Source organism: Chrysemys picta, chromosome 6 (genome assembly GCF_011386835.1).
Source record: "Chrysemys picta bellii isolate R12L10 chromosome 6, ASM1138683v2, whole genome shotgun sequence".
Taxonomy (NCBI): Eukaryota; Metazoa; Chordata; order Testudines; family Emydidae; genus Chrysemys; species Chrysemys picta.
The window spans coordinates 76,083,963-76,102,761 of NC_088796.1; the positions used below are offsets into that span (position 1 = coordinate 76,083,963).

General features: G+C 42.9%; 1 protein-coding gene across 4 annotated transcripts in view; it reads left to right on the top strand.

Annotated features, from left to right (window-relative positions):
- The window catches only part of SRFBP1 (serum response factor binding protein 1), a 124,220-nt gene extending 105,717 nt beyond the window's left edge, over positions 1 to 18,503 (top strand). For all 4 annotated transcript variants that reach the window (XM_065599267.1, XM_065599266.1, XM_065599269.1 and 1 more), the window contains 4 exons: positions 6,759 to 6,840; positions 13,958 to 14,711; positions 15,233 to 15,270; positions 16,516 to 18,503. In XM_065599267.1, coding sequence (XP_065455339.1) covers positions 6,759 to 6,840; positions 13,958 to 14,711; positions 15,233 to 15,270; positions 16,516 to 16,706 — 1,065 coding nt within the window. In that variant the 3' untranslated portion in view covers positions 16,707 to 18,503. The remainder of the gene's footprint in view (positions 1 to 6,758; positions 6,841 to 13,957; positions 14,712 to 15,232; positions 15,271 to 16,515) is intronic.
- Positions 18,504 to 18,799: the final 296 nt, after the last annotated feature.

An 18,799-nucleotide genomic window follows, 5' to 3' on the forward strand; every position in this document is an offset into this window, starting at 1 on the left:
ATTACTTAATCTTTCTATGGCTGTTTCCCATTCTAAAAAATAATTGCCGAGCTCAGAGTTCTTGGATAGCTAAATTAATTTTGCCAGATTAATCCAATGGAACTACATTGACCGTTGTATTCTAAATCTATTAAGACTTGCAAAGTGCTTTGAGGTTTCATGGAAGACATTAATTAGAGGTTCAATATATTATGTCATCTTAATACTACCAAGCCAATTAATATAAATCCAATTAAGAGTGTGGGGAAGAGAGTCTGGGTTTTTTTTCAAAATTTTGAGGGGGAAAAAACTTTCTGACTTCATTCCATGCAATTTCATGCCTCTGAATTTTCCCTTTATTGTGATAATGTTGGTATGGTGGCTATTTTTTACATCATATCCTGCAAAGAAAACCTCTATAAAAGTTACTTTCATATGAAAACCATTTGCAAAATTCTGATGGGAATGTAGTTATGTCTTTGAAAATTCTCTTGGAAGAAGAAAGGAGAATACATCTTGGAAAATGCTTCTGTTGACAGGGATGCTGGAACAATTTGTATGGTGGAGGTGCTCAGACCATTGAACCAAACTGTAAACCCTGTGTATAATGAAATCCACGTCAAGCCAAGGGGTGTGGCAGCACCCCTAGTTCCAGCATCTATGCTTGTTGAAGGAAGGAGGTGAGAGACCATGATAGAAACTCATTTACATATTCAAGTATACTCATTCTTTTTTGATGGGAGAAAGAGGAGAGGCAGGTGTGGCTGTAGTGTAATTGGAGGACACGAGGCACAGCCTCCAACATTTTGGGGATATACTTCACTTTATAATAGAAATAGGGCTAAATGCACAGGATGTGTGAAAGTGGTTAGCCTTGGTCTCAGGCCACGCATATCGAACAGGGCAATGCGCTTGCTCTTCAACCGTGCTCAGAAAGTTGGATATTCAAGTGTGCACCTGGGTGCCAGACTCCACCAGAAAAGAAGAGTCAACAGCACTGATGCCACTCAGTGTTATCGCCTGTTGCACAGGGACAGACTCTCCAGACGGCTGCCTCATTCTCCAAATTTCTCTCTGTGTGTTTGCTGATAAGCAGAAGGTGGCTCAGGAAAATCCCTGGTTACCAAAAGTGGCCTTTGGCCCTTCTAAAAAATAATCTCAGCTTTCATTTTAATAAAATAAAGCAAGCCTCTAGGCCAGCGGTTCTCAAACTGTGGGTCTGGACCTAAAAGTGGGTTGCGATCCCATTTTAATGGGGTCACGAGGGCCAGCATTAGACTTGCTGGAACCCGGGGCTGAAGCCTGAGCTGCACCCTCACCCAGGGCAGTGGGGCTCAGGTTCTGTCTCCCTCTTCCCCTACCTGGGTCATGTAGTAATTTTGTTGTCAGAAGGCGGTCGTGGTGCAATGAAGTTTGAGAACCGCTGCTCTAGGCTTTTTATTTACAAAGATTACCTTGAATATGGTAACTGACAGAAACCAAAGGGGACCTTAAGATTGCCTACGTGTATTGACTTCTTATGTGAAATGGTTCAGTGAAGTTTGGGACTTATTGCGAAGTATCATCTTGCTAAACCTCCACAAAATCCTTAGGCCAGTGTGATCATAGTGAACAGACAGTAGTGCTGGCACTATGGGTGCTGGGAGTGCTGCTGCACTCCCTGGCTTGAAGTAGTAATAACAAACACCAAATGCATGGTTTTCATCGTCAACACCCCCACTATATAAATTGTTCCAGCACCCCTGTGGACAGATGTCAGCTACAGCTGAAAACATTTCATAAGCCTACTCAAAAATGCTAGGGTCACCTCTGTTGACATTTACTGACGCTCATGCTGAGTTGTTTCCTCACTCAGGCAGCTGCTACAAGGGGAACGTCTCATCTACAGTGCTGCTAAAAGCTTATGAAAGTCACTCCATGTAGTCCCTACACTCCATACCACCCCTGACCCTTGGCAGCTGCTGCAGTCCACCTCTCCCTTCCATTGCCTATCTCCCCATCCCCAGCTCAGAACTTGAAGAGCCAGTGCTGGTGTTCTTGGTTCCGCTCAATATATAGTTTTCAAGTATGAAAATTAGCTTATATAACTACACCACTACCCCGATGTAACGCGACCCGATATAACATGAATTCGGATATAACGCAGTAAAGCAGTGCTCCAGGGGGATGGGGCTGCGCACTCCGGTTGATCAAAGCAAGTTCGATATAACATGGTTTCACCTATAACGCGGTAAGATTTTTTGGCTCCCGAGGACAGAGTTATATCTGGGTAGAGGTGTAGCATAAAATGTCACTCATGGAGCTTAACGAGACATGGCAGTTGTTGACAAACTGATTCCTTTTTAAGTTGTTGTAAATCAACATAAATAAGTGCATCGCTTAGTGAGGCCAAAAAGTTTTGAAGGAGCCCCTTGTTAAAATGACCTCCCTGCACCTGTAAGCGGAGGGGTATTTGGCTGGCTGGCCAAACAAGGGAACTGTGCTTTAGGGCTTGGGGGAAAAGGGGAGATAGAAAACTGCTGCAAAGGGTCAGTGAGGTCACTGACTCATCCCCCAGGAATGAGGCACTGAAAAGGGACAGCCCTGTACCTTAACCCTCCCTTTTGCATGAAGTGGTGTGGATCTGTGGGCACAGTATTGTTTTTTTGGGAGCATAGGCACACATCCAAGTTGCTCAAGGGTTCACACTGGGCTTCGGTGGTGAAGCAGTTCTCATTGGCGTGCAAAGAGGGGCATTTCATGGGATCAACTGATACAGCTGCTGTATGCTGTGCGGGCCCATCAATGGCCACCAGATATAATTGTGGTACACCTTGGGGAAAACAATTTGGGAATGCTTAAAGGGGTGGAACTAATGCTCAGAACAAGGAGGGACTTGAGGCTGATCCTTGACATTTTTCCAGGAGTTAACATTGCATGGTCAGATATTCTTCATCGCAGGGTCTGGCAAGGAGCCATGAGACCCCCAAGGTGGACAAGGCCAGGAGGTATGTGAACAGGGAGGTGGCCAAATTCCTGGGGACCCTAGAATGGGCAGTAATTTCACATCCTTGCATAGTATATGGAGCACTAGAGTTGTTTTGGGAGTTGTTTCACCTCTCAGACTTGGGTGCTGTCATGTTTTTGACTGATATAAAAGAGGGCATTAGGTGAGGTCAGGGAACCTACTGGGTTTGGAAGGAAGCAGCCAAGCTAATAGTTTTCGCCTCCTTGTGGCGGATGTTCAGTGCAGGTACTCCATAGGAAAGATATACAGTGACCGGATAAATGGTTTGGAAAAGCACATAAAAAGAGGTGTTCGGTAAAGGAGCGAACGGGGGCTGGTTGGGGACCGCTATGATTGGTACGGCAGGGAGCCAACCCCTATTATTATAGCCCACCTTAACGATCCTATGAGGGCGGGGTGGATGGTAAGTTCCTGGCAATGGATTTGCTGGAGGGACCTGGATGGAAAAAGGGGGAGCTGGTAAAAGCCCCCTGGTTAATTATGGAATAAACATGGGGTTACCTGCACTGTACACTTATCGGCCAGGTAGTCCCAGACATCTGATAATAAATTTGTGGCCTGATTAAGCCTATGTCAAATATCTCCTGTCTTTTTTCTGGTATAGCCAGACAATGTTGGCATCTCATGACTGCCCAGGTTGAATGTTGAGTACAGAAAGAGCCAGTCACTGAACAGTAAACATATATTACTTGACTGCTTTATTCACTTTACACCTGCCAGACTGGATGCTGAATGAGGGAAGAGGATCCTATCGAAATATGTGGTGATGCAATTAGGTATTGTCAAAAATGCATATGCACAAGAAGATAGAGATGTGATTGTGCATGCAGCCTTACGCATTTTCTGATCATTTGAGTTTCACATTGCAACTTTTACATTCTTTTAACATTGTTTTAGTTTAACATATATTGGATAGAAGACAGCTATAGAAATACCAAAAAATAAAAATTTCTGTTCGTGCATATCTAAGTAAATATTAGGTTTTGTAAGTGTAAACTTCTTGATAGAGAGCCAGGAAAACCAGATTTTATTGTTGCATGTGAGAAACTTCCTTTATGACTTCAGGTAAGTCACTGGGGCTAATTTGTGCTTAGTTTTTCAGTCTGTAAAATGGGGATAATGTCTACCTTTGAAAATACTATGAGACTTTTGCATGAAAGACACACATTAGTGAAAAGTGGTACAAGAAATAGTATGGTTTCATATGAATAAATATTTACCATTCCAGCATTTTCATAAATAATCAAATGTAATGATTTTTTTCCTCTATGGATAGACTTAACATTTTTCCTTCTAAATTAGATTTTCTGTCAGTGTTTTCCATCATGTAAAACACTTGTGTTCAATTTGTTTTTCCATAAGCCTGGATATGCCAAAAAGTCAAAAAATAGGAAGTGTTTAAGGATAAGAATGTCACATTGTATGTTTATGGCTGCTATCTCCTAATGTAGATTAGTGTTTGCAGGTATTTTTTCTTTAGAATACTCACATTTTTCTTATATAAACTGGCAAATAAACTTAAACCCTTTTCCATAAATACTTGAATTAAAGAACACCAGATGTTGCACAGAAGCTACTACTGGTTTGTGAAATTTATGGTATACACTTTCTAAACCCACAGGAAGCGTCTGAGGGGAAAAGTATATTAATTAACTTCAAAAATACATTTTCCAGCTATAGAAAAATCTCCAAAGAAAATACCTTTTGATCTTCAGCAGTGTGAGCAGGCTGTCCCAGCAGTCTGGGAGCAGCATGCACCATTGTCACATGGGATCTGGATTCAGGCTTCAAGTTCTCTAGGCCAAACCAGCCTGCAAGTAAGCCAGCTGAGGCCCATTGGAGATGGAACATGTATGTCTTTTGGACCATCTCCTCTGGCCAATGTTCAGAAAATCGCAGACTGTCTGCAAAGGAAACAGTTTCCCAGCTCTCCTTGACCTGAGGAAAGCTTTCTGCAATATAGGGGACTTGGGAAGAAGGGAAATTACTGGCAAGCCCAGAAAATCATCTCATCAAACAAGAAATATGACCTAAACAGTATGGTCTTCTGCTAAAATGTTGAGTTTCCCTCACTATTTTGTAACATTTTCCCTAGGGCTGGCCAGAAAACATTTGTTTTCAAAGAGTTTAGAGAGTTTGAAATTTTGTTTTTATTTGGATATGGAATGAGGGGGAGAAACCCACCGAGTGTTGCTAGTAGCTTGATGTTTAGGGCACTCACCTCCAAACCAGGCACAGTAGGAACTTGAACCTGGGTCTCCCACATTCCAGGTGATAAACACTGGGCTATTAGCAGTACTGGGTTTGGTGTTTTTCCTCCTTCCTTTCCCCTCTACCCCACAAAATCCATCCTGGATCTGAGATGCCTTCCCTATCAGTTTTGCCCATTAAGACTTTTGCAGTGAGGACAACTTTGAGTTAAGAACAGTCTAATAACTGCATGTTATCTTCCAACATATGAAAAACTAGGAATTGAAAATCACAAGGGTAGGAAAGGAAAGAAACACCATCCATAGTACTTTTACCCTAATTACTATAAATTCCCCCTCTTGCCTCCATGACACCCAAATTGTCTTCTGCCTCCCTTCTCTTCATACAAAACTCACAAACCCCAATATCATCCTTGCCCTTCAATCTGACCATGTTACCCTGCTCTTTAAATCCCTCCAATGGCTTTCCTCTGCTCACCTACATCAAATTTAAGCTTACCTTTGCCTTCAAGACCCTGTATAACTCTGCACCTTAACTCTTAGCCACCCTTCTCTTTATCCATCTTCCCTTATCTCCTCTGCTGTGCTAACAATGCCAGCCTCAATGCCTCATTCCACCTGCTTCTCTCACAAATTCTACTCTATTCCTTTATCCAAACCACCCCTCTTTGAGCTAGTCCACAAGGTTGCTACCTTCTTCGTGTTCAGATACTTCCTGAAAGTTAACCTCTACGGTGACTCCTACAGGAAGTCAGGTGGTTGCTTATTACTATTTATCCACAGCCTTGTCATAACCTCTATTTAAAAAACACAAGTGTGTTATATTTTTCAAACTGTGTTACTAAGATGTGGCCATTTGCTACTTTGACTACCTTACTTAGATATGTACACTTCTCCTCTACCCGTTCATCTGTTTGCCTTTTAGACTGAAAAGTTCTTGGAGAAAAGGAGCAATGTTGTCTCATGTTTGGAAAGCACCTAATACATTGTGAGCACTATTGGAAATAATAGTAATGACTTCAAAATTTAGTCTCTAGAGCTCTATCAAAAAAGGAAGATGAATAATATTATCTGACTTAATAGTAATTACCCCTCCAGCCAAGAGGAGGTGGCCTTGTGTATACAGTCCTGTTCAGTCTTTTTTTGAATTATTGTAGACCAATATAGCAAATATGCAGTGAATGTAAAATTGTAGTATGTTGTTCAAGCCTGAAAGATGTGCTGACAATATATTCTTAAACAAAAATATCAACAATATCACTCATATTTAACAATAGGGCAATTGCAATGGTATATATTTGTGATGTTCTTATCAATAGCCTCATAGTCAAATTCTTTCATGCTCCTTGGGATGACGTGAGATTTTAATTTAAGACAAATGTGTGGTGTGCAGGCCTGGTAACATTTAAACTTGTATTGTCTTGGGGTTTGGTTTGTTTTTTAGTGGGCCGGGATATCCATAATCTGTCACTAGTGTATCTTGTAGTATGGATCAGGCAAATCTACACAACCACCTTATCACCATATAACATTTCTTATTTATTTTTTATCTTTTTATACAGCCAAATTCCACTGCAGCTGACAGAGCGACTGCTAGACTAGCAACACACCCACTGTTAAAGACAAAAATTGCTGATATTAAAGGTATGAAATAGACAATCTCATCTTGTTCAAATTCCTGTATTTATTTATGCATATTATCTTGTTCTATCCCTAAAAAATGGTGTTTTGGAAGAGGTAATATAATTACTGTGTCTCAAATAGAGATATTTGCCTTAGCCACACAGATGAATTTTAAAGGTTTTACAATTCTATTCTGAACACCAAGGCTCCCTTTATTCTGTAAGGAACTGAATTTTTAATAGAGAGAAAATACAAATATATAGTGTCAATAATGAACTGGCTTATTATAGCCTGAACATGTTGATCACTTTTGATTAATATTAAATTGCTTCCATATTTGTCTCTGCTTTTTAACCCACAGTAATATTATTTGCTATTAGGTGTATGTACTGTTTGCTAATATGTATATGTACTGTTACATGCTTGTATTGCCAAACTTAAGCCAGCTAGCTGAGATGAAGTCACAGACCTAAAATAGTTTTGTAATAACTACTTAGCTGGTTAATAGGTGTAAAACTCTCAATTGCATAGCAACTAGCAGAGAGAGGGATTACATGATTCATAAAATCCAGAAGTCTCTGCTGAATTGGTGCTGAATCATATTTAGGGCAGCACCTGTATTGACTCTATAAAGACGATATACTGGAGGTATTTAAGGCTAGGGTTTTCAAAGTATCCTAAGGCAGTTTGCACTGTTTCCAGTATGGACATAGTGTGCTTTTCACTGCAGCACTCACATACCCTACACACCACCGCTAGTGGTGTATAGTGTAGACATAGGCTAAAAGAAGGTTGAGGCACATTGGTTTTGCTCGCTGTTAGGCAGAAAGCAGATAGGGAATATTCCAGGCCAAAGGGTGAATGTTCCAGGAAAAAATTAGCTTGTGAAAAAAGGTTATGGTGGAAATAACCTTAGCTAATAATAGGCACTGTTAGCAACCTATGATTATACGTGTGTGTGTGTGTGTGTGGTGATAAAGTTCCTCCTCTATCTTGGTGGGTCCTGCACTTAATGGCGGATTTTCTTGCCTCAGAGATTCACCATGTGGGTTGGGGAGCAACCCAGAGACCTTTCCCTCTGAAACAACCCACAGTCCAAGTCAATTGGGAGGTTTGGGGGGAACCCGGGCCTGCCCTCTACTCCGGGGTCCAGCCCAGGGCCCTGTGGACTGTAGCTGTCTAGAGTGCCTCCTGTAACAGCTGCATGACAGCTACAACTCCCTGGGCTACTTCCCTATGGCCTCCTCCAAACACCTTTCTTATTCTCACCACAGGACCTTCCTCCTGGTGTCTGATAACGCTTGTGCTCCTCAGTCCTCCAGCAGCACACCCTCTCACTCTCAGCTCCCTGCGCCTCTTGCTCCCAGCTCCTCACACTCGCACCACAAACTGAAGTGAGCTCCTTTTAAAACCCAGGTGCCCTGATTAGCCTGCCTTAATTGATTCTAGCAGCTTCTTCTTAATTGGCTCCAGTTGTCCTAATTAGCCTGCCTGCCTTAACTGGTTCTAGCAGGTTCCTGATTACTCTAGTGCAGCCCCTGCTCTGGTCACTCAGGGAACAGAAAACTACTCATCCAGTGACCAGTATATTTGCCCTCTACCAGACTCCTGTACCCCACTGGTCTGGGTCTGTCACATATCCCTCCCCCCTGCTCAATGCCATGACGGCTCCCTGCTCTGTGTCGCACACGGAACTGGAAAGGTTGGAGGGATAAGAACCATCTGGTCACCCTTGTGTTTTTCTCCTTGTTCCGCTGCATCCATTGAAGAGGGGCATGGTCGGTCATGAGGACAAATCTGCGCCCGAGCAGGTAGTAGCGCAATGTTTCCATGGCCCATTTTACAGCGAGGCATTCTCTCTCCACCACTGCATATTTTTGTTCCCTTGGAAGGAGTTTCCGATTGAGGTATAGAATTGGGTGTTCCTCCTCCCCGACCATCTGGGTTATAACGGCCCCCAACCCTACTTCCGATTCATCTGTCTACAGGATAAACTCCTTGGTGAAATCAGGGGCTATCAGTACGGGGTTACTGCAGAGGGCAGTCCGTAGGTCTGTGAATGCTTCCTCTGCTGCGTCAGACCATCTCACCAGATCAGGTCCACGGGCTTTCACTAGGTCTGTCAGGGGGCTTGCCCTTGTGGCAAAGTGGGGGATAAATCGTCGGTAATACCCCACCACACCTAGGAACGCCCGGACTTGTTTCTTGCGACTTGGTCGGGGCCAATTTTGGATGGCCTCTAACTTGTTCACTTGGGGTTTTACCAAACCTTTTCCCACAGTGTAGCCAAGATATTTGGCCTCTGTAAACCCTACAGCGCACTTGGCAGGGTTTGCTGTAAGGCCAGCTCGCCTGAAGGTATCGAGGACTGCCTCCACCTTCTCCAGGTGGGTTTCCCAGTCTGGGGTATGAATGACCACATCGTCCAAGTAGGCAGCAGCATAACTGTTATGCGGACGTAATAGCTTGTCCATGAGGCGCTGGAAGGTAGCTGGGGCCCCTTGTAGTCCAAAAGGGAGGACAGTATATTGAAAAAGACCCTCTGGTGTAGAGAACGCAGTCTTTTCCTTTGTGTCTTCTGCAAGGGGAATCTGCCAGTACCGCTTTGTCAAGTCTAGGGTAGTCAAGTACTGGGCATTACCCAGACGGTCCACTAGCTCATCTATGCGAGGTATGGGGTACGCGTCGAACTGGGATACTTTGTTTAGTCGCCGGAAGTCGTTGCAAAATCTTGTGGTGCCATCAGGTTTGGGCACCAGCACAATTGGGCTGGACCACTGACTGTGGGATTCTTCGATGATCCCCAACTCCAGCATTTTTTTTACTTCTGCTTTTATTTCCTCCCTTTTTGCCGCTGGCACCCGATAGGGCCTCATTGTTACTCTGGCCCCAGGGTTCGTGACGATGTGGTGATAGGTCTCTGTTGTTCGACCCGGTTTTGTCGAGAACACATCTTGGTTCCGGAAGATCATCTCAGACACCTCATTCTTCTGGTCTGGTTTTAAATCGGGAGACACTCTCACCTGTTTAGAAGGCTTGTTTTCCTGGGTTAGGTCTTTTTGGACCGTTGTGCATGCCTCTTGTGCTTGCCAGGGTTTCAGAAGGTTAACGTGATAAATCTGTTCTTGTTTTCTGCATCCTGGCTGCTGCACCTTGTGGGTTACTTCCCCCACGGGCTCAACCACCTCTGACCCCATTGGGCCAGAAGCTTGTTTTCTGCCGTGGGTACCAACACCATAACCCGATCCCCTGGTTGGAACTGTCGCACTTTTGCCTGGCGATTGTAATGGGTTCGCTGGGCCTCCTCTGCCTTATCCAAATGTTCCCGTACAATAGGGGTAACCCGGGCTATCCGGTCTCGCATCTGCATTACATGCTCTATTATATTTCTCCCCTCATTGGGTTCCTCTTCCCAGATCTCTTTGGCGATATCTAGTATGCCACGGGGGTGACGCCCATATAATAACTCGAAGGGGGAAAACCCAATTGAGGCCTGTGGTACCTCCCGGATAGCGAACATAAGGTAGGGTAGTAGGGTGTCCCAATCCTTCCCATCCCGACTTAGCACCTTCCTTATCATAGCCTTGAGGGTTTGGTTAAACCTTTCTACCAACCCATCAGTCTGCGGATGGTAGACCGAAGTTCTCAGGGTATGTATATGGAGCAGCGTACAGAGGTCCTTCATTAGCTTCGACATAAATGGGGTTCCTTGGTCGGTTAATATCTCCTTCAGTAGCCCCATTCGGGCAAAGATCCCCACCAGCTCTTTGGCTATAGTTTCAGAGGCCATGTTCCGCAGGGGGACGGCTTCTGGGTAGTGAGTAGCATAGTCCAAAACAACAAGTATATATTGGTGGCCCCGAGCCATCTTCTCCAGGGGCCCCAATAGGTTCATGGCTATTCGCTCGAAGGGGACCTCTATGATGGGAAGGGTTACTAAAGGTGCCCTCAAGTGGGGACGGGGACTGTGCAGCTGACACTCCGGGCAGGAGGCACAGTACCTCCGCACTTCTTCATGTACTCCGGGAGAACTGTCGTAGGACTCGTGCCAGGGTCTTCTCTACCCCCAAATTCCCCCCAAAAAGATTACTATGAGAAAGATTTAATACAGCGTTCTGGTGTTTTTGAAGTACTAGGATCTGCTGTACCTTCTACCCCGTACTGGTGCAACCCAGTATAAGAGATCCTTCTTCATTATGAAGTAGGGTCCTGGTCCCTGGGTTTTTCCCTTCCACGGGGACCCCATCTATTTCAGTCACCTCCTTCCTAATGTTGTCATACCTTGGGTCTTCTGCCTGGTCCCGTCCAAAATTTCCTCTCCCGGGGCTAATCTGCCCAAGATCTAGGGGCCCAGTCTCTGTTGCCTCTACTGGTTCAGAAGCATTAGGGTGGGGGTCAGACTCAGGTGCTTCTCCCTCCTACGTGACCTCCTTTTCAGCTGCGCAGGTCCGCCTACCTACAAGAGCGACCCTCTGGCTTTGGGTCAGTCTTCGGGTTCCCAAGGCCTTAGCTGCCCTTCTTTCCCTTTTTGTCTTTCTACCCTGTCTGGGAGTGGAGAACAAATCTGGGGATATTCCAGAGAAGATTGGGGGTTGACAGTCTACTGTGGATGCCTCACCAATGTTAGGGTCCCCATCTTTCTCCAATCCCCCTACTGGGAGTAAGTTTCCAAACCCTGGGAAGTCCCTCCCTATGAGCACCAGGTATGGGAGTTTAGGGACTACACCTGCTGCTACCTCAGTAGTGTTCCCTTGGATCTCGATTTTTACTGGGATGGTGGGGTAGTAACTAACTGTCCCATGGACACATGTTATCCCCGTACGTTTAGCCTGTAGCAGCGGACTACGCTTCACAAGCTTCCCTGAGATAAGAGTGATAGCACTCCCCGAATCAACCAGTGCCGTGGTCCCTACCCCATTTAGTTTCACTGGTCTGGTATATATATATGTGGGGTTAGTCAGACCCCCACAAGGTGGATTAGGGGGCATGGATCTGCCCAGTTCCCCAGGTTACGCTGTATAGGCTCCTCAGCATTGGGACACTGTGCAGCTATGTGTCCCCACTCCCCGCAGGCATAACATCTGTATGGAGCCCTAGGCATTCCCCGGTCTCTTGATTTGGGCAGTCTAACATCACGATCCCCTTCTCCCTCAGTGCTCCGACTCTTTGTGGCCTCTAATGGGCCTTCAGCCTCTATCTTTTTCCAGCTGGGCCCTCCTGGTGGCCCAGTCACCCGAACTTTAGGGCTTGGTGCTGCTAGTTTAACCTGGGGTGCCTCTTCCTTAACTGGTCGGGTCAGCTCCCTCACTGTCCTTCGCCTTTCTACCAGGGCGACAATCTCATCATAGGTGGAGGGTTCGTTCTGGCTTACCCAGGCATGAAGGACTGATGGTAGTCCCCTCATGTATCGGTCGATGACCAGAACCGCTAGTATCTCTTCCAGACTCCGGGACTCTGTTTGCAACCACTTTCATGCGAGATGGATGAGGTCATACAATTGGGACCGTGGGGTTTTGTCTTCCTGGTACCTCCAACCATGATACCGCTGGGCCCGCACTGCTGTCGTTACCCCAGATCTGGCCAGGATCTCTGCTTTCAGCTGGGGGTAGTCTGCCGCAGCCTCTTCAGGCAGATCATGGTAGGCCTTCTGGGCCTCCCCACACAGGAATGGGGCAAGGATGCCAGACCACTGATCTCCAGGCCAGGCCTCCCGTAGGGCTGTCCTCTCGAAGGCCAGAAGGTATGCCTCTACATCATCCTCCCGTGTCATTTTCTGCAGCCAATGGCTGGCCCGTATGAGCCGCGTCCCATCATGGCCATGATTCAGCTCTGTAAGGGACTTTACCTGGTTTACCAGTTCCCACAATATAGCTCGGTCTTGAGCAGCCTGGTCCATCAGCAGGCAATTAGGCTCTTGCTGCAGCCGCACTGCCTCCTGTTGGGCGGCTGCCTGGACACTGGTAGCCTCCTGCTGGGCCACCGTAGCTTGTATCAGTGCCCGCACTACGTCATCCATTGTGGTGGAAAAAAAGTAAACCCTCTCCCTTTTTTTTGTGTGTGTGTGTTTTTGTTTGTTTGTTTTTAAATCACCCTCCTTCCGCTGTGCTGTGCACCCCAAGATCCCACTCCTGACACCAGTGTGACAAAGTTCCTCCTCTATCTTGGTGGGTCCTGCACTTATTGGCGGATTTTCTTGCCTCAGAGATTCACCATGTGGGTTGGGGAACAGCCCAGAGACCTTCCCCTCTGGAAGAACCCACAGTCCAGGTCAATTGGGAGGTTTGGGGGGAACCCGGGCCTGCCCTCTACTCCAGGTTCCAGCCCAGGGCCCTGTGGACTGCAGCTGTCTAGAGTGCCTCCTGTAACAGCTGCATGACAGCTACAACTCCCTGGGCTACTTCCCCATGGCCTCCTCCAAACACCTTCCTTATTCTCACCACAGGACCTTCCTCTTGGTGTCTGATAACGCTTGTGCTCCTCAGTCCTCCAGCAGCACACCCTCTCACTCTCAGCTCCTTGCACCTCTTGCTCCCAGCTCCTCACACTCGCCCCACAAACTGAAGTGAGCTCCTTTTAAAACCCAGGTACCCTGATTAGCCTGCCTTAATTGATTCTAGCAGCTTCTTCTTAATTGGCTCCAGGTGTCCTAATTAGCCTGCCTGTCTTAACTGGTTCTAGCAGGTTCCTGATTACTCTAGTGCAGCCCCTGCTCTGGTCACTCAGGGAACAGAAAACTACTCATCCAGTGACCTCTACCAGACTCCTGTACCCCACTGGTCTGGGTCTGTCACTATATATATATAAACGTGTGTTTACAGTTTTTCCACACTCAAAATATCACCTGACATTAACTTGAATCAATGAAAATCATCTGATGCTGAGACGTTCACTACATGCAATAGGAGCCCTCACTCAGTTCTGATTTCCCACTTTTCCTCTTTGACATTACTTCAAGCCATTTTCAGCCCCTACTTTTACTTTCTAAATGATCTAGTGAAGGCACCAAAAATATCTCATACTTGTTCAGCACAGTGGATCTAACTTGCAAACTTAGTGTCATAGCCACTTGAACGTTGTTTTAACTAATGTATGTACTGTCGTGATGCTGCAATAACTCTATTTGCTATTATTTTTGTAGCTGCTGTAAAAGCCTTTAAGGATGCAAGACGGAAGCCACCTAAAACTCAATCTTCAGATGAGCATAAATCAGAAGAACAGCTTTCTCAAAAGCCTAAATTGAGGCAACATTCTAATAGCAATGTAGACAACCAGACACATATACTGGTTCTAAAACAGCAAGAAGCTAAAACAAAGGTGAATGTGAAAACAGCCACTAACATAGAAAATAAACAAATCTGTGAGAGAGAATGTGAGCAGAAATCTTCAGAAATTGAAAGAACAGATTCTCCGGGTGATTTGTCATTACAAACTTCAGAAAAACATTCCGTAGTTGAAGATCAAACAGAACCGACAATTGACTGGCCAAAAAGAAAAAAACTTACAAGTGCGAACAAGTTCAGGATAACAAACAAATCAAACAGTGATGTTAGTGATATGGAAGAATTCGATAACAAGGAGTATTTTGATGACAGCACAGAAGAGAGGTTTTATAACCAGTCATCCGATTCTGAAGAAAGTGATAGCGATGATGATTTCTTCATCGGCAAAGTGAAGAAAAAGAAGAAGAAAGTGGCAGATAGTGACCTTTCTTCAGCAAAGGAAAAGAAAAAACTCAAAGAAGCATTACTAAACAAAACAAAGGACTCAAAGTTTATGACGATGCAGGATGTGATCACAGAAGAAAGTAAACCAAGTGCAAAAGCAATGAAGTTGGAATCAGTATTTTGCAATTCTCTGTCCAGATCTGATCAGAAATCCAAAAATATGAAGAGGTATTCTTTTCCATTTCAGTTATAGAAATTATAGAGTAATTATTATGACTTGTTATATTTCCATCAACTGAGCAGAATTTCAGCCAATCACTGCTCAGAGTATTTGGATTGGCATTTTGTATCCAGTCACATTATTATTCCTTGACCGTTATGCATTTTTCAAATTCTTCCCTGCTCAGGAAAGTTATTTGTGTCAGTATCAATAGAAAGTTCTAAAAAGATGCTCACAGCAATGTTAACTGCTCCTGACTTTCATAAAAGCTGAACTCAAAAGCTCAAGATGAGCCAGCAAAAATCAGTTGTATACAAAAAATATAAATTATATATAGTTCTTGCATTGGTTTTCATGTCACAGTTTCACTTCGGTGTTAACCAATAGCAAAAGCTGTTTATTGCTACCATACCCTAGTGCCATGTAGATTATCCAGCAAGTATGGTGGATTTTACCATTTTTTCAAACAAATCTTTTATTTATTATTCCTTTCTTGAAAGATCTTTAATATTATTTTCTTGTTTTTTAGAAATGCTAACTATCAGACTTCCAAAAACAGAAGAACAGGTATGTGTCCATGGTACTGCTGCTCCATTTGAATTCCTTAAAATCCCAAAGTAAAACCTGTCAAGCTATACTTACCCCTGTAGGGCTAATCACAGTGAGGTATTCTGTTTTGTTTCATATTTCAATTTAGGACTTGTCTGCATGAAAACAATTAGCTTGCGGCAAGCTGGGGTGGGAATCTACCCCCTTCCTAGCCTATCATAGACTGTCTGTGTGGACCCTCTTGACATGCATTAACAATATGTTAACGTGCTTTGGTTTAGTTCCGTTTCAGAGAGGACTAGATCAGAGAATGTTATCAAACCATAAATGTGCATCAGCAAGGTCTACATAGATAGTTAGTCTGCAGCAGGCTAGTGCAGGGTAGATTCCCACCCAATCTTGCCACAAATTAAATGTTCATGCAGACAAGCCCTTAGTGACATTTATTCAGTTTGAGTCATCGAGGGATTGTATTTGCCCTTTAACTTATAGAAACTGTTTGATGTTATACGTTTCCATGGTTTGAAATAGTTATCAAAAGCAAGCATCCTACAGGTCTGTACTCTGTCACCTTTCCCCACGTTAAGTAGGACCTTACTCCATGAAACTTCTCATGGAAAAAGGTACAACCTGAGTATGAGTAAAGGTGACGGAATTCAACCTTTAATCTCATCAAGTGGTTCATCCCAGCAAATTATTTTAGCCACTTGAATATTTTACCCAGATTATGGCTCATTCTGCACTTTTAAGGATTATAATTTTTTTGAAGAAAGAAAGAAAGAAAGAAAGAAATTATGTGCCGATCTCATATTGAAAGTGCTACTCTAAAATCGGATGTCCAGTGACTCATCTCTCATCGGTATTCTGTACAATAAAATCAGAGATTGCACAAATTTTGCATTGAAACCCCAGAGCCTTCTGCCATCTTAATCATATCATCTTGACCATATCTGCTGTTCATGAACTGGCAGTTTGCTGATTTGTGAGAAGAGGGATAATCTTCCTTCCTCCTTAGCAATCTTCCTAGGTGTTTATACTTTTTTTTTTTTAGTCGTGTTCATCTGTGTATATTATGTGTGGCTCATTAGGAATGGATATTGGAGATTATATGATATGTCTCACTTATTATATATTGTCTTAGTTATATTGGCTTCCAGTAAATACCTACCCTTATTTTAAGGTATTTATAGTATGTATTACCTGGTTTTGTATATGTTCATGACATAGTTGCATTTAATGTTTTTTATTGTATTTTATGCACAGCTTTTCCAAAAAATGAACTGCGAGTAAAGAGAACACACCTTGCTAAAGCTGCAGGTATAAAGTATGAAAATAAAAAAGAGTATTTAGAGCAACCACTTCATCCTTCGTGGGAAGCAAGCAAGAAGCGTCGGGAACAAATATCTCAAATTACAGCATTCCAGGGGAAAAAGATTAAATTTGATGATGATTAAACTTTTTTAATGTAAATTCATATTGTTAAAGAAGATTCTTATAGTTCCCCTCTAGTTTGGTATCTACTTTTGAGATGTAACAACTTGTGTTTTGACTGGACCTTTGTGACCCCGGTGTTATAGATTGAAAAGAGAATATTTATCTTCTTGATTGAGATGATACGTGCAAAGTTTGGAAACTAAACCTTTTACAGTATTTGAGAACTAGTGCCTTTTTCAAATCATATTTACAGGTTTTTATAAACTAAATAGTATTCTAATCTTGAGAAATCGGTGATGTAGTCTTTTAAGGTTTTTTGGCAAGGAAAAAGCTATTCCAGATTTGTTTATAATGAAGATTGAGCAAATGAAACAATTTGTGCTGTATTAGTTAACTAATGGGGATGTCACATAGTATATGATTAAGAGTTCAGTTCTTTAGTGCCACCACCTGTGAAACCCACAATGAAGTCAGGAAGGGGTTTATGGAGCTATTTTGTGCTCTGTAATAGTTGAGAATTTTCCTCTGTGGGGTTTTGCATTATGTAAGGTACACTCCAGAAAACTATTTAAGGACTTCAATATCAGAAGAGATGGGAAGAATAAGTGCTCCTAGCTAAGAAAACATAGTTAAAATAGTTCATTAAGACATATGTTTAAAATATCAAAATATTTACTCTTATCTTAGCTGGAAGAAGTTCAGAGCTCTGTTAGCTCTGAAGACATTTGCTAAATTCCATAAATGCATGAAGCAAGCCGAAATGCAGATTAGTGTGTATGGCAAACTCTAGATAGCAATAAAAATTTGCCATCTAAAATATGTTCATCTTTCTTGATTAGATCAACAATTTTGATAACTAAAGTACACGGTCGTGAGCATTCCTGTACTGAAAGGAAAATTCAGTGTGCCCCACTTAATTTAAATTGCAGGTAGTCAGAGAATTAGGATCTCATCCTACTGAGTTCCTAACTCCAGAATCAGTAAGAAGAGTATAAATTTAAAAAGTACCTTCTTATTAAATGCTATTGATTTGTTTGCCAAAGATCTTGGGTTTTTTTATATCCCTAACTGTTGGAAGGGCATTTGACTGTGTTGGATGGAGCTATCGTTTTAGTGTTCTGGAGTTCCTGGGATCGGGGTGTGGGGAGATGGTTTTTTAACCATTTTTTTTTCTTTAAAGGTCTTTCATATTAGTTAGTTTTAAAAGATCTATGAACTTAATTGTAACTGTCTCTTCCTCGTTGTGGTTTAATTGGATGCTACTGTCCTTTATACAATTGGTCTGAATCAATTCCATAAAACATATACACAGTTAATAATATGGATAGTCTATGCTATGCTTTGCTATCCATACAGCAGGAAGGTTTTTATATCCAAAGTGAAGTTCTCCCTTCCTGAATTATGTTACAGCCTTGGAGGAATGTGGATTTCAATTAAGTTTGTGCCCCGAATGTTTTGATTTTTTTTCTTTTTATTCCTCATTATATGAAACAGTGGTGTATGTGTGGAGGTGGGGATTTTATACCAGATCGTAAGAGTTCAAGGCATCTTCAATAGCAATAGACTCTTGTAAAAGTAATCTTGTACTAGGTAAGCAGCCAGTGGCTACACATAGGAACTACATTCATTGTATTTTGAACTTGTATTTATCTTCAAGGAAAATCATGTTTTGAAGAAAAAGTCATCCTCTTGAAAGCAATATCTAGAATACTGTTTTACATATTCTAGACAAGAAACTTTTTTAAAGGCTTAGTACTAGTCCAAACAAATATTTGATGTGTAATTTTCCTGGTTTCAATAAAGGGCAGGAAACTTTTTCTCTTTTCGTTGGCTGTAATCCTGTTATAAAAAAATTCTTCACAGACAGCTAATCTTTTCTGAGTAGGTGAAAGTTTCCAATTTTGAGAAGTGACTGATATCCATGGTCAAATAATTAAAAAAACACATTAACTGGACATTTCTGCTAAAGTTATTGAGTGAAATAGTTAACAAAGTGGACATTTTAAATGTGTTCACCTTTATACTTCTACATTAACTCCTCAGACCTTTATACTTCTGCATTAACTCCTCAGATGTATGGGAGGCACTACACACCTCAGGGTACATCTATACT